The sequence below is a fragment of the Coregonus clupeaformis genome, chromosome 21 (genome assembly GCF_020615455.1).
Source record: "Coregonus clupeaformis isolate EN_2021a chromosome 21, ASM2061545v1, whole genome shotgun sequence".
Lineage (NCBI taxonomy): Eukaryota > Metazoa > Chordata > Actinopteri > Salmoniformes > Salmonidae > Coregonus > Coregonus clupeaformis.
Window position 1 is genome coordinate 12,920,541 of NC_059212.1, and position 12,455 is coordinate 12,932,995.

Genomic DNA, 12,455 nt, shown 5'->3' on the forward strand with positions numbered 1-12,455 from the left:
TGTTGCCATCCTTTTTCTCATCACACTGTTAAATATTCTACACAACATGCTTGACAGTTATTCTATTTTCTCTCCCTGCCTTCTGTCTATTTCTGTTTCTGTTTTTATCTCCGTCTCTCTCGCTCTCTTTCCCTCACACACACAGGGAGAAAAGGGTTACGCAGGAGAGAATGGTCCACCTGGGTTGGTTGGCTATCCAGGCTCAGAGGGTCAGCGGGGATCAGTGGGACTAAAGGTACTTTCCTTACCTGCACCATGCTCAAGATATAAATAGCCTTTAACAGGGCATTATACAGGGCCCGTATTCATAGAGCTTCTAAAATGAGTGCTGGTCTAGGATTAGTTTGGCCTTTTATAAACGATTATATGGACAGAGGGGACCTGATATTTGATTAGCACAGTTAGCAATTGAAACTAAGTCAACACATTACTCAATTGTCCAAGATTTTGATACAGTTAGGTTCTCAAGGCTAGTACACTGCTAAGGTTGCACATTCAATACCTGCGAAAAGAAGCATAACTGAATCATTGATTGTCTTTCCCAGGGGGATGTGGGCCCTCATGGACCTCCAGGACAATATGGCAATCGAGTAACTTTCCACAATACAATGTCTGAGTTTGTGTGCTGTGTAATGTGTGCTGTGTAATGTGTGTGTTTAATGTGTGCTGTGTAATGTGTGCTGTATAATGTGTGTGTTTAATGTGTGCTGTGTAATGTGTGCTGTATAATGTGTGCTGTGTAATGTGTGCTGTGTAATGTGTGCTGTGTAATGTGTGCGGTGTAATGTGTGCTGTGTAATGTGTGTGTGCGTGCATGTGTTTTTCTATTTATTTATTTATTTTGTTTAATCCTGCAGTTCTTAAGACTACAATCATTTTTATTTCTTCAGGGACCTGAGGGTAAAGAAGGATTTGCTGGGACACCAGGTCTACCGGTAAGTAAGTGTGTGTGTGTGTGTGTGTGTGTGTGTGTTCATCAGTGTAATATTTGCCTAACTGTTACTCTAGGGCATCCCAGGCCTTCAAGGACCAATGGGGCAACAAGGTGTCCCAGGATGCAATGGAACAGAGGTGCAGTAACAGTGGCGATTGTCACCATATTCTCTCTATGTGAACCTCTCTGACAAAAGGTAGCACACCAAGCTAGATATGTATGCAGTCTTTCTATGCAGATGTGGACAGATTCACGATTATAGGCACACACTATAACTACTGTAGACAGCAGTATTAGTAGTGTGTATCACTACTGTTTATCATCATATAGTATCACAATCATGACATATAATGAGACACCCAAAGTGTGTTTCAAATGGCACCCTATTCCCTATATAGTGCACTACGGAGCCCTGGGTTTTCTCGGCAGAAGTTGTGCACTAAATAGGGAATAGTGTGGCATTTGGGATGCAGGGCCACAGTCATTTTGCATGGCTACCCAGACTCCTTGCTCCAGTCAAACGCTAGGACGTTATTTTATTCTCCACAATCAGTCTGGATCTGAGTATTGCCCCGGACCTTCATCATTAGCTTTGATACTGTGATTGGTTAGAGACCATCCAATCGCTGATGACTTTGTTTTGTACCACGCCCCTCGTCACCACAAATGACTTCAATGATGGCAGTGTCAGACTAAAATATGTAGCGAACGACAGCGCAGCGGAATAATTTAGTGTGAGTCGTCAGGCTAACAGTCATTCTAACTGGTGCTAACAATGTGTCTTTACAGGGGGAGAGGGGACCCATTGGTCCACCTGGTCCCCATGGCAGTGCTGGATTAACAGTAAGCTGGATACATACACATCTTTACTTGTGTGTTTCACTACTGTCTGTCAAAGTCCAGTTTTTACTGTAACGTTCATATTTATTTTATTTTACAGGGTCCACCTGGAGCATCTGGACCAAAGGTAATCTCCCCACCTCTTCCTCCTTCTCCTGCTCATACCTTCATCATCATCATCCATCATCATCCATCATCATCATCATTAAAATAATCGGCAGAATTAAAATGTTCTGTGCAGGGTGAATCCCAAACAATTGGAATAGGACGGCCTGGACCCAGAGGAAGGGACGGTGACCAGGTAGCCAGCAGCATCCCATAATATAGCATCACTCATTGTTCTCCTTCTCTCTGTCCCTCCTCAAACTCCAGTTCCATACGCTGCTTCTCTTTTACCCTCCATCTCCTCTCCTCTATGTCTCCTTCTTCTGTATGTTCTCATCCTTTTCCTCCATCCAAAATGGACCCCTACTTCCTGCACTTGAGCTGGATCAAGGAGAAGTTTTATTCGCCAAGCAAGCAGTGTGACGTCCTTTACATTAGCGATATGGATTCCCTTGCCTACTGATAGGCTAGATGAAATGTTTGCCATGCTTACGCTTATCAAATCCTCTGCCATCCATTAGTGCATTATGGGCTGGGGGCATTTGGGACTGGGCATGTCACTTCTTTTTTTATCAGCGATAGGCATTAACCCATCTCTCTGTGGTGTCTTACAGGGTATCTCTGGGCCACCGGGAACACCAGGGGAAGGTGGACATCGTGGGGTTGAGGTGAGTTAATTGTTTTGCATGGACTGAGCTTGGCTATGCTACACATACCTTACGCTATATAAATGTAGCAACATGTTCTTTATTAGGTTTTTCACAGATATACCATTGGGTTGTATCACATTGAGGTGCAATACATAATACTTATTTGTTGTAACATACTGTGTGTAGTTATGTCTTGTTGTGCCTTATTGTTACTCTCTTTATCAAGGGGTTGCTAGGCCTACCCGGGGCCCCAGGATTAAAGGTAATATGTTACTGTGTGTGTGTGCTAACATTATGACATTGGGCTATTTGAGGTCAATGGAAGGTGGCTCAGCTGTGCTGTAACTGTTGACCTTTTCTGTAGGGTCAAGAGGGACGTAGCTCTAGTATCCCTGGCCCTCGGGGTGCAAAGGTAAAGAAACTCCTTCATTCTAACTCATCATTTTGCTCCATTCATCCTATGTATAACTCTCCTACATCTCCTAGTCCTCAGATCTCCATTAGCTGAATCTCTCAATTGGAATACTTGAAATCATGCTTACGTTTAATGCTTGATTATATCTCACATATGTTTCTCTTATGCTAAAACTCATACCCATACATATCATTTCTACCTATACAGAATCCAGTTACTTCAGTAAAAGGCCTTTTAAATGGTGGCACTGAATGGCTTTTAGAGTAGGCTATGTTTTGTAGTTATTAAGACATGGCCACCTCTGCACTGCCGCTGTGTGGCCAGTCTGTGGAGCTGCAGTTGAAATATGAAGGCGAGAACTCATTCAAGGGTTTTTCTTTATTTTTACTATTTTCTACATTGTAGATTAATAATGAAGTCATCAAAACTATAAATAACACACATGGAATCATGTAGTAACCAAACAAATCACAATATATTTTAGATTCTTCAAAGTAGCCACCCTTTGCTTTGATGACAGCTTTGCACACTCTTGGCATTCTCTCAACCAGCTTCATGACGAATGATTCCCACATATGCTGAGCACGTGTTGGCTGCTTTTCCTCCACTCCGCGGTCCAACTCATCCCAAACCATCTCAATTGGGTTGAGGTTGGGTGATTGTGGAGGCCAGGTCATCTGATGCAGCACTCCATCACACACCTGGAGGTGTGTTTTGGGTCATTGTCCTGTTGGAAAACAAATGATCGTCCCACAAAGCGCAAACCAGGTGGGATGGCGTATCGCTGCAGAATGCTGTGGTAGCGATGCTGGTTAAGTGTGCCTTGAATTCTAAATAGATCACCGACAGTGTCACCAGCAAAGCACCCCCACACCATCACACCACCTCCTCCATGCTTCACGGTGGGAACCACACATGCGGAGATCATCCGTTCACCTACTCTGCGTCTCACAAAGACACAGCGGTTGGAACCAAAAATCTCATATTTGGACTCATCAAACCAAAGGACAGATTTCCACCGGTCTAATGTCCATTGCTCGTGTTTCTTGGCCCAAGCAAGTCTCTTCTTCTTATTGGTGTGGTTTCTTTGCAACAATTTGACCATGAAGGCCTGATTCACGCAGTCTCCTCTGAACAGTTGATGTTGAGATGTGTCTGTTACTTGAACTCTGTGAAGCATTTATTTTGGCTGCAATTTCTGAGGCTGGTAACTCTAATGAACTTATCCTCTGCAGCAGAGATAACTCTGGGTCTTCCTTTCCTATGGCGGTCCTCATGAGAGCCAGTTTCATCATAGTGCTTGATGTTTTTTGCGACTGCACTTGAAGAAACTTTTAAAAGTTCTTGAAATGTTCCGTATTGACTGACCTTCATGTCTTAAAATAATGATGGACTGTTGTTTTCTCTTTGCTTATTTGAGCTGTTCTTGCCATAATATGGACTTGGTCTTTTACCAAATAGGGCTATCTTCTATATACCACCCCTACCTTGTCACAACACAACTGATTAGCTCAAACGCATTAAGAAGGAAAGAAATTCCACAAATTAACTTTTAAGAAGGCACACCTGTTAATTGAAATGCATTCCAGGTGACTACCTCATGAAGCTGGTTGAGAGAAGGCCAAGAGTGTGCAAAGCTGTCATCAAGGCAAAGGGTGGCTATTTGAAGAATCTCAAATCTCAAATATATTATTATATTATATTTGTTTAACACTTTTTTTGGTTACTACATGATTCCATATGTGTTATCTCCTGAGTGGCGCAGTGGTCTAAGGCACTGCATCGCAGTGCTAACTGTGCCACTAGAGATCCTGGTTCGAATCCAGGCTCTGTCGCCGCCGGCCGCGACCGGGAGACTCATGGGCGGCGCACAATTGGCCCAGCGTCGTCCAGGGTAGGGGAGGGAATGGCCGGCAGGGATGTAGCTCAGTTGATAGAGCATGGTGTTTGCAACGCCAGGGTTGTGGGTTTGATTCCCACGGGGGGCCAGTATAAAAAAATAAAAATAAAATATGTATTCACTAACTGTAAGTCACTCTGGATAAGAGCGTCTGCTAAATGACTAAAATGTAAATTTCATAGTTTTTTATGTCTTCACTATTATTCTACAATGTAGAAAATAGTAAAAATAAAGAAAAACCCTGGAATGAGTAGGTGTGTCCAAACTTTTGACTGGTACTGTATAATGTAAATGTGTGTTCATGTTTGTGATTACCGGTATCTGTAATACTAACCCTGCTGTCCTCTTGGACTAGGTTTCTCTCATTCATGAGATTTGATCGCAATGACTAGATCATCCTAGCATCCTAACATCACTTTCATATACGTGTAGCACATGGGGATGTGGAACTACTCCTCAGCCTGAAGTGTACAGCTTGCATCGACTTATTAGCTTGCTTTTGAGGTGGCACGATAGGCTAAGACGCTTGAGGGAGGACGGTCACGTGTGTTTGTGAGACAGAGGTCCCGAGTTCGCGCCAGGAATGGGCCAAAATGGAAGGAGGTGGTACTCGCTAAGCAAGCAGTGTGACGTCCTTTACACATACAGGTGGATTAAATTTGAATTCTATTCCAACTACAGGATATATGTGTGACTGGTTCCATTTCTCTTCTAGGGACACCAAGGGCCCCCTGGAGTCCCGGGACCGAAAGGGATCAAACTATACGCCCACGCTCCCTTCGAATTGAAGGTACAGTCACGCCAAGTCAGACCTGGGTTCAAATACTATTTGAAGTCTTTAAACTACTTTGAGCATTTGCTTTAGCCTGCTTGGAGTGCCAAGTGGGTGGGGTTTGGACTTTTCTGTTGGTTTCATTGCAACAGGCAAGTTCAATAGAGCACAGCTAAAGTTTTACCATAATCTCGGTTAACCATGATCTAAAGTATTGCGTAATTGGTCAGATGCTCGATTAAGTTTTGGGTCCTTACATGTTAAGAGAAGAGATGAAACGAGGATCGGAGCTGGAATGAAGAGCTCCAACATCTCTCTTTGCAAGTTACGGGCAAGTCTATGTCCCCTCCCCTTCAGAATTTCATAAGATGCTAACACCTGCGAAATCGGGATTTGTCCAAAGCACAGGACAGATCTATGGTACCATTTATGTTTACGTAGTCTGTCCACGAGAGATTACCAATACCACAACGTGACCTTTTTAATGCCCGCAACTGTGACCTGATAATAATCATTAAGAGATTAAGATGATCATTACTGTTATTAATCAATAAATACTGTGATGTGTGTGTGTGGAGTAAAATCTACCCTTTAAGAAATCTGTGACCTTTGACCAATCTGAAAACCTCACTGATTGGTGTGATGGAGGTCAGCTGACCCTTGTCTTTTCTCTCTGCAGGGAGAGATTGGTGACCTGGGTGAGAAGGGCTGTAACGGTTTACCTGTAAGTAATCTCCTTGTTTCCCACTCCTCATACATATCTCGCTTTTAATCATCTACGGTATGTTTTATGGGCAGAATCAAGTTACATTTGATTTGACAGGGTCGTATGACATGCATATGACAGTGTCGTTTCACTATGACATTTTAGTCTACCATATGACACCCCCTGACGTAGGAAGGTTGCTGTCCATGGGTGTTACGTCAGTACAGTTGTAATGCAAACCGCTACCTCTGTCGTGACATGTTATAATGCCGTTATGTTCAGGTCATAGTGATGCTATCATATAGTGTTACCTGGAATCCTGGCTTGAGATTCAGAAGTTGAACAGGCAATTAGATGAACTGTTCTGTCCTGACGTCTATCTGTGTCTGTCTGCCCTCAGGGTTATGCTGGCCACATCAACTTTAAAGGAGCAAAAGGGGACAAGGGGGACCTTGGTACTGAGGTATAACACTGACTCCACATATGGTATAAATGTAATATGAGCATTATGCCATTATACTGTATAAGTGACTGACATATGTGATGTTATGACTCTTACGGTTATGATGATGACAGTGATGGGAGGATTTCATGCCTCTGAGCAGTGTGATAGAATGAACATGTGATGCAATGTAAAAATGTGGTGGTGGTTTTGATGATTAGCTGAGAAACAGTACTAAGTGATAAGTGGATTGAGATATATGCCTTCTCCTTTTGGAGGACTGACTATCATTAATTCCCTTTTAGGGAAAGCCAGGGAAGGATGGGGATCAAGGACTCGTTGGATATAAGGTAGCTGTCTTATCAAACATAAATTATAAACGTTTTTTATTTACTGTTTGTGTGTGGGGGGGTGGGGTGGGGGTGGGGGTTGTAGTACTATCCTTGTGGGTACCGGAAGTCCCCGCAAGGATAGTAATTCAAGGAAAATGTCCCTTGTGGCGACATTTCCCAGGTCCCCATGAGGACAGAGGCTATTTTAAGCTTAGGGTTTAGAGTTAGGATTAGAATTAGGGGTTGGGCTTTAGGGTTAGGAGTTAAATTAGGGGTTAGGTTTAGGATTCTTACATACACCTTAGCCAAATACATTTAAACTCAGTTTTTCACAATTCCTGACATTTAATCCTAGTAAAAAATTCCCTGTCTTAGGTCAGTTAGGTTTACCACTTTATTTTAAGAATGTGAAATGTCAGAGTAATAGTAGAGAGAATGATTTATTTCAGCTTTTATTTCTTTCATCACATTCCCAGTGGGTCAGAAGTTTACATACACTCAATTAGTATTTGGTAGCACTGTCTTAAACAATTTAAACGTGGGTCAATCGTTTCAGGTAGCCTTCCACAAGCTTCCCACAATAAGTTGGGTGAATTTTGGCCCATTCCTCCTGACAGAGCTGGTGTAACTGAGTCAGGTTTGTAGGCCTCCTTGCTCGCATACGCTTTTTCAGTTCTGCCCACAAATGTTCTATAGGATTGACGTCAGGGCTTTGTGATGGCCACTCCAATACCTTGACTTTGTTGTCCTTAAGCCATTTTGCCACAACTTTGGAAGTATGCTTGGGGTCATTGTCCATTTGGAAGACCCATTTGCGACCAAGCTTTAACTTCCTGACTGATGTCTTGAGATGTTGCTTCAATATATCCACATAATTTTCCTTCCTCATGATTCCATCTATTTAGTGAAGTGCACCAGTCCCTCCTGCAGCAAAGCACCCCCACAGCAGGATGCTGCCACCCCCGTGCTTCAAGATTGGGATGGTGTTCTTTGGCTTGCAAACATTCCCCCTTTTTCTCCAAACATAACGATGGTCATTATGGCCAAACAGATCTATTTTTGTTTCATCAGACCAGAGGACATTTTTCCAAAAAGTACGATCTTTGTCCCCATGTGCAGTTGCAAACCGTAGTCTGGTTTTTTTATGGCGGTTTTGGAGCAGTGGCTTCTTCCTTGCTGAGCGGCCTTTCAGGTTATGTCGACATAGGACTCGTTTTACTGTGGATATAGATACTTTTGTACCTGTTTCCTCCAGCATCTTCACAAGGTCCTTTGCTGTTGTTCTGGAATTGATTTGCACTTTTCGCACCAAAGTACGTTCATCTCTAGGAGACAGAACGCGTCTCCTTCCTGAGCGGTATGATGGCTGCGTGGTCCCATGGTGTTTATAGTTGCGTACTATTGTTTGTATAGATGAACGTGGTACATTCAGGCGTTTGGAAATTGCTCCCAAGGATGAAACAGACTTGTGGAGGTAAAAAAAAATAATTCTGAGGTCTTGGCTGATTTCTTTTGATTTTCCCATGATGTCAAGAAAAGAGGCACTGAGTTTGAAGGTAGGCCTTGAAATACATCCACAGGTACACCTCCAATTGACTCAAATGATGTCAATTAGGCTATCAGATGCTTCTAAAGCCATGACATAATTTTCTGGAATTTTCCAAGCTGTTTAAAGGCACAGTCAACTTAGTGTATGTAAACTTCTGACCCACATATATCTGGATAGATAGTACTTAAACATATCCGGTGTACATTTATTTATTTATAACTATATACACTCTTGGCATTCTCTCAACCAGCTTCATGAGGAATGCTTTTCCAACAGTATTGAAGGAGTTCCCACATATTTACATTTACATTTTAGTCATTTAGCAGACGCTCTTATCCAGAGCGACTTACAGTTAGTGAGTGCATTTTTTATTTTTCATACATATGCTGAGCACTTGTTGGCTGCTTTTCCTTCACTCTGCGGTCCAACTCATCCCAAACCATCTCAATTGGGTTGAGGTCGGGTGATTGTGGAGGCCAGGTCATCTGATGCAGCACTCCATCACTCTCCTTCTTGGTCAAATAGCCCTTACACAGCCTGGAGGTGTGTTTTGGGTCATTGTCCTGTTGAAAAACAAATGATCGTCCCACTCAGCCCATCCCACCTATTTCCATAAACCACCCTCTTGATTTCCATGTGCCATATATTTTTCAACTGTGATGTTTTACATCAATTCGGAACCATTCTAATCGCATAGTAACTACAGATTGTTAAAGATCAATATTTTTAGGAATGACTATTATACTGTTGATTGATTGACTATGGCTTTCCACATCTCCTAACAATGCTATTTGTAAGGTTAGTTTAATTATACACTTTTGCCCTTTAGGGGAGAAAGGGGAATCACGGTTCAGCAGGACCTTATGGAATCCCTGGACCATGGGTCAGTCATTACCACAATTATTTTAATGTTTAAAATGTGTGCGTGTACAGTGCATTTGGAAAGTATTCAGACCGCTTGACTTATTCCACATTTTTGTTACTTTACAGCCTTATTCTAAAATGGATTAAATTGTTTTTCCCCCATCTACAATTGTTTGCTAATTTATAAAAAATAAAAAATGAAAAGATAACGTTTACATAGGTATTCAGACCCTTTATTAAGTACTTTGTTGAAGCACCTTTGGCAGCGATTACAGCCTTCTTGGGTATGACGCTACAAGCTTAGCACACCTGTATTTGGGGAGTTTCTCCCATTCTTCTCTGCAGATCCTCTCAAGCTCTGTCAGGTTAGATGGGGAGCGTTGCTGCATAGCTATTTTCAGGTCTCTCCAGCGATGTTAAATCGGGTTCAAGTCCAGGCTCTGGCTGGGCCACTCAAGGACACTGAGACTTGTCCCGAAGCCACTCATGCATTGTCTTGGCTGTGTGCTTAGGGTCGTTGTCCTGTTGGAAGGTGAACCTTCGCCCCAGTCTGAGGTCCTGAGCGCTCTGGAGCAGGTTTTCATCAAGGATCTCTCAGTACTTTGCTCCGTTCATCTTTCCTTCGATCCTGACTAGTCTCCAAGTCACTGCCGTTGAGAAACATCCCCACAGCATGATGCTGCCACCACCATGCTTCACCAAAGGGATGGTGCCAGGTTTCCTCCAGACGTGACGCTTGGCATTCAGGCCTCATGGCTTGGTATTTGCTCTGTAATGCACTGTCAACTGTGGGACTTTCATATAGACAGGTGTGTGCCTTTCCAAATTAGGTCCAATCAATTGAATTTACCACAGGTGGACTCCAATCAAGTTATAGAAACATCTCAAGGATGATCAATGGAAACAGGATGCACCTGAGCTCAATTTCCAGTCTCATAGCAAAAGGTCTGAAGGCTTATGTAAATAAGGTATTTCCGTTTTTGTATTTTTTATAAATTTGCCAACATTTCTAAAAACTGGTTTTCGCTTTGTCATTATGGAGTATTGTGTGTAGATTGAGGAAAATGTGTATTTAATCCATTTTAGAATAAGGCTGTAATGTAACCAAATGTGGAAAAAGGGAAGGGGTCTGAATACCTTCCGAATGCACTGTACGTGTGCATGTCTGCCAATAATTATTTTTGTGTGTCTACAGGGACAGAAAGGTAGTCAGGGTCAAGATGGTGACCCCGGGGAGGTGAGTCAATGTGCCTGATAATGTCAGTATCAATATCGGTAGAGAAGTATCTCAGAGAGGGCTGATCTGGGATCAGTTTAGCCTTTTAGATCATAATGATAAGATTAGAAGGACTAAGATTACATGAACTATTCTGACGCTTTATGAACACATGCCCTGGTCTCTCTGGTCTCCCCATAGGTGACCATTATTGGCGGGGCCATGATTGGCCCCGGGGGTGCCAAAGGACAACAAGGGTTGGCTGGCCATCCGGGACCCACTGGAGTTACTGGTCCTCCAGGTACTCTACGCTCATACACGCATACTGATATTGATATTGATATTCACCCTCCTATCCAATCAGACGTGGAGTAGCACTGTATAATCCCACCTCATTCACCAACATGACCAATAAGCGTGTCTGTATAGCTAAACATATCAACCTGTTTTCCAGGTATCACCGGTTTCCAGGGGCCTCCTGGACCTCCAGGTAAGTGCTGATACACACACACACACACATTCACTCGCTCATTCTCCATCGCAATCAAGTGTGTACATGGGTTCTATCTCCCCCTACACAGCTCCTAACTTTGGAGGAGATTGCGGAGCGAAGGGCCACAGTGGACCTAAAGGTGATAAAGGAGACCAAGGACCCATCATCCACGGCGAGCCAGGCAGAGAGGGCTTTCCAGGAACAACTGGGGAAAGGGGAGACCCTGGACCCCCAGGACCATCTGGAGACTCAGGTAGACTTACTCCAGAAATAAAGTAATGTTCACAGCTCTGATGTTCTAGCCTTGTTAAATCAACCTGATCTCACGAGCTCACATTCTGTTTCACACGAGAAGTGAAACAAATCACTAAATTACTCCCACAGTCATTTATTGAGACACTTCATTTTTGGGGGGTATTTCATTTTTTTTACCCCTTTTTCTCCCCAATTTCGTGGTATCCAATTGGTAGTTACAGTCTTGTCCCATCGCTGCAACTCCAGTACGGACTCGGGAGAGGCGAAGGTCGAGAGCCATTTGTCCTCTGAAACACGACCCTGCCAAACTGCACCGCTTCTTGACACACTGCTCGCTTAACCCGGAAGCCAGCCGCACCAATGGGTCGGAGGAAACACCGTACAGCTGGTGACCGAAGTCTGTGTGCATGCGCCCGGCCCGCCACAAGGAGTCGCTAGAACGCGATGGGTCCCTAACCCGGACGACGCTGGGCCAATTGTGCGCCGCCTCATGGGTCTCCCATTCGCGGCCGGCTGCTTGAGACACATTTTTGATCCCGCTGGGATCTTATTTGATTAAAAATAATGTACTTATTTTTTTGTTGTTGCAGAAAATTTTAAGGGCCTTATAGGACCCCCGGGGGATAAGGGAGCCAAGGGCCTGACAGGCGAACAAGGGTACAGTGGCCAATATGGTTTGAAAGGTGAGCTCCCTCTGATTCCTATTGGATGGACATTCTGGGTCGTCACTGCTTGTTAATGAGCCTGTCCACAAACCCTTCTGTCTCATTGGTGGAATTCCACCGACATTGGCATTGTGGCGTGTTATTGGGTGGAAAATATAATGGTGGAATATCGAAAGGTCTTTGGTTGCTATTATGTTGTCATTTTGGTATCAAGTGTGTGTGTCTCTCCACTACAGGTCAGAAAGGAGAGGTCTGTAGGTTGTGTACGGGAAACGGGTCTGTAGAGCTGGGACCCCCCGGTCAGCCTGGACTCCCAG

General features: G+C 43.6%; 1 protein-coding gene across 1 annotated transcript in view; it reads left to right on the top strand.

The window, feature by feature from the left end:
- LOC121534939 (collagen alpha-5(IV) chain) overlaps positions 1-12,455 on the top strand; it is a 69,124-nt gene that overhangs the window by 25,764 nt on the left and 30,905 nt on the right. The window contains exons 3-23 of the mRNA XM_041841571.2: positions 146-235; positions 546-590; positions 891-935; positions 1,009-1,071; positions 1,724-1,777; positions 1,875-1,901; positions 2,016-2,075; positions 2,494-2,547; positions 2,756-2,791; positions 2,894-2,941; positions 5,560-5,634; positions 6,296-6,340; positions 6,723-6,785; positions 7,070-7,114; positions 9,475-9,528; positions 10,705-10,746; positions 10,927-11,026; positions 11,180-11,215; positions 11,307-11,471; positions 12,064-12,156; positions 12,375-12,455. Of these exons, the coding sequence (XP_041697505.1) occupies positions 146-235; positions 546-590; positions 891-935; positions 1,009-1,071; positions 1,724-1,777; positions 1,875-1,901; positions 2,016-2,075; positions 2,494-2,547; positions 2,756-2,791; positions 2,894-2,941; positions 5,560-5,634; positions 6,296-6,340; positions 6,723-6,785; positions 7,070-7,114; positions 9,475-9,528; positions 10,705-10,746; positions 10,927-11,026; positions 11,180-11,215; positions 11,307-11,471; positions 12,064-12,156; positions 12,375-12,455 (1,321 nt within the window). The remainder of the gene's footprint in view (positions 1-145; positions 236-545; positions 591-890; positions 936-1,008; positions 1,072-1,723; positions 1,778-1,874; positions 1,902-2,015; positions 2,076-2,493; positions 2,548-2,755; positions 2,792-2,893; positions 2,942-5,559; positions 5,635-6,295; positions 6,341-6,722; positions 6,786-7,069; positions 7,115-9,474; positions 9,529-10,704; positions 10,747-10,926; positions 11,027-11,179; positions 11,216-11,306; positions 11,472-12,063; positions 12,157-12,374) is intronic.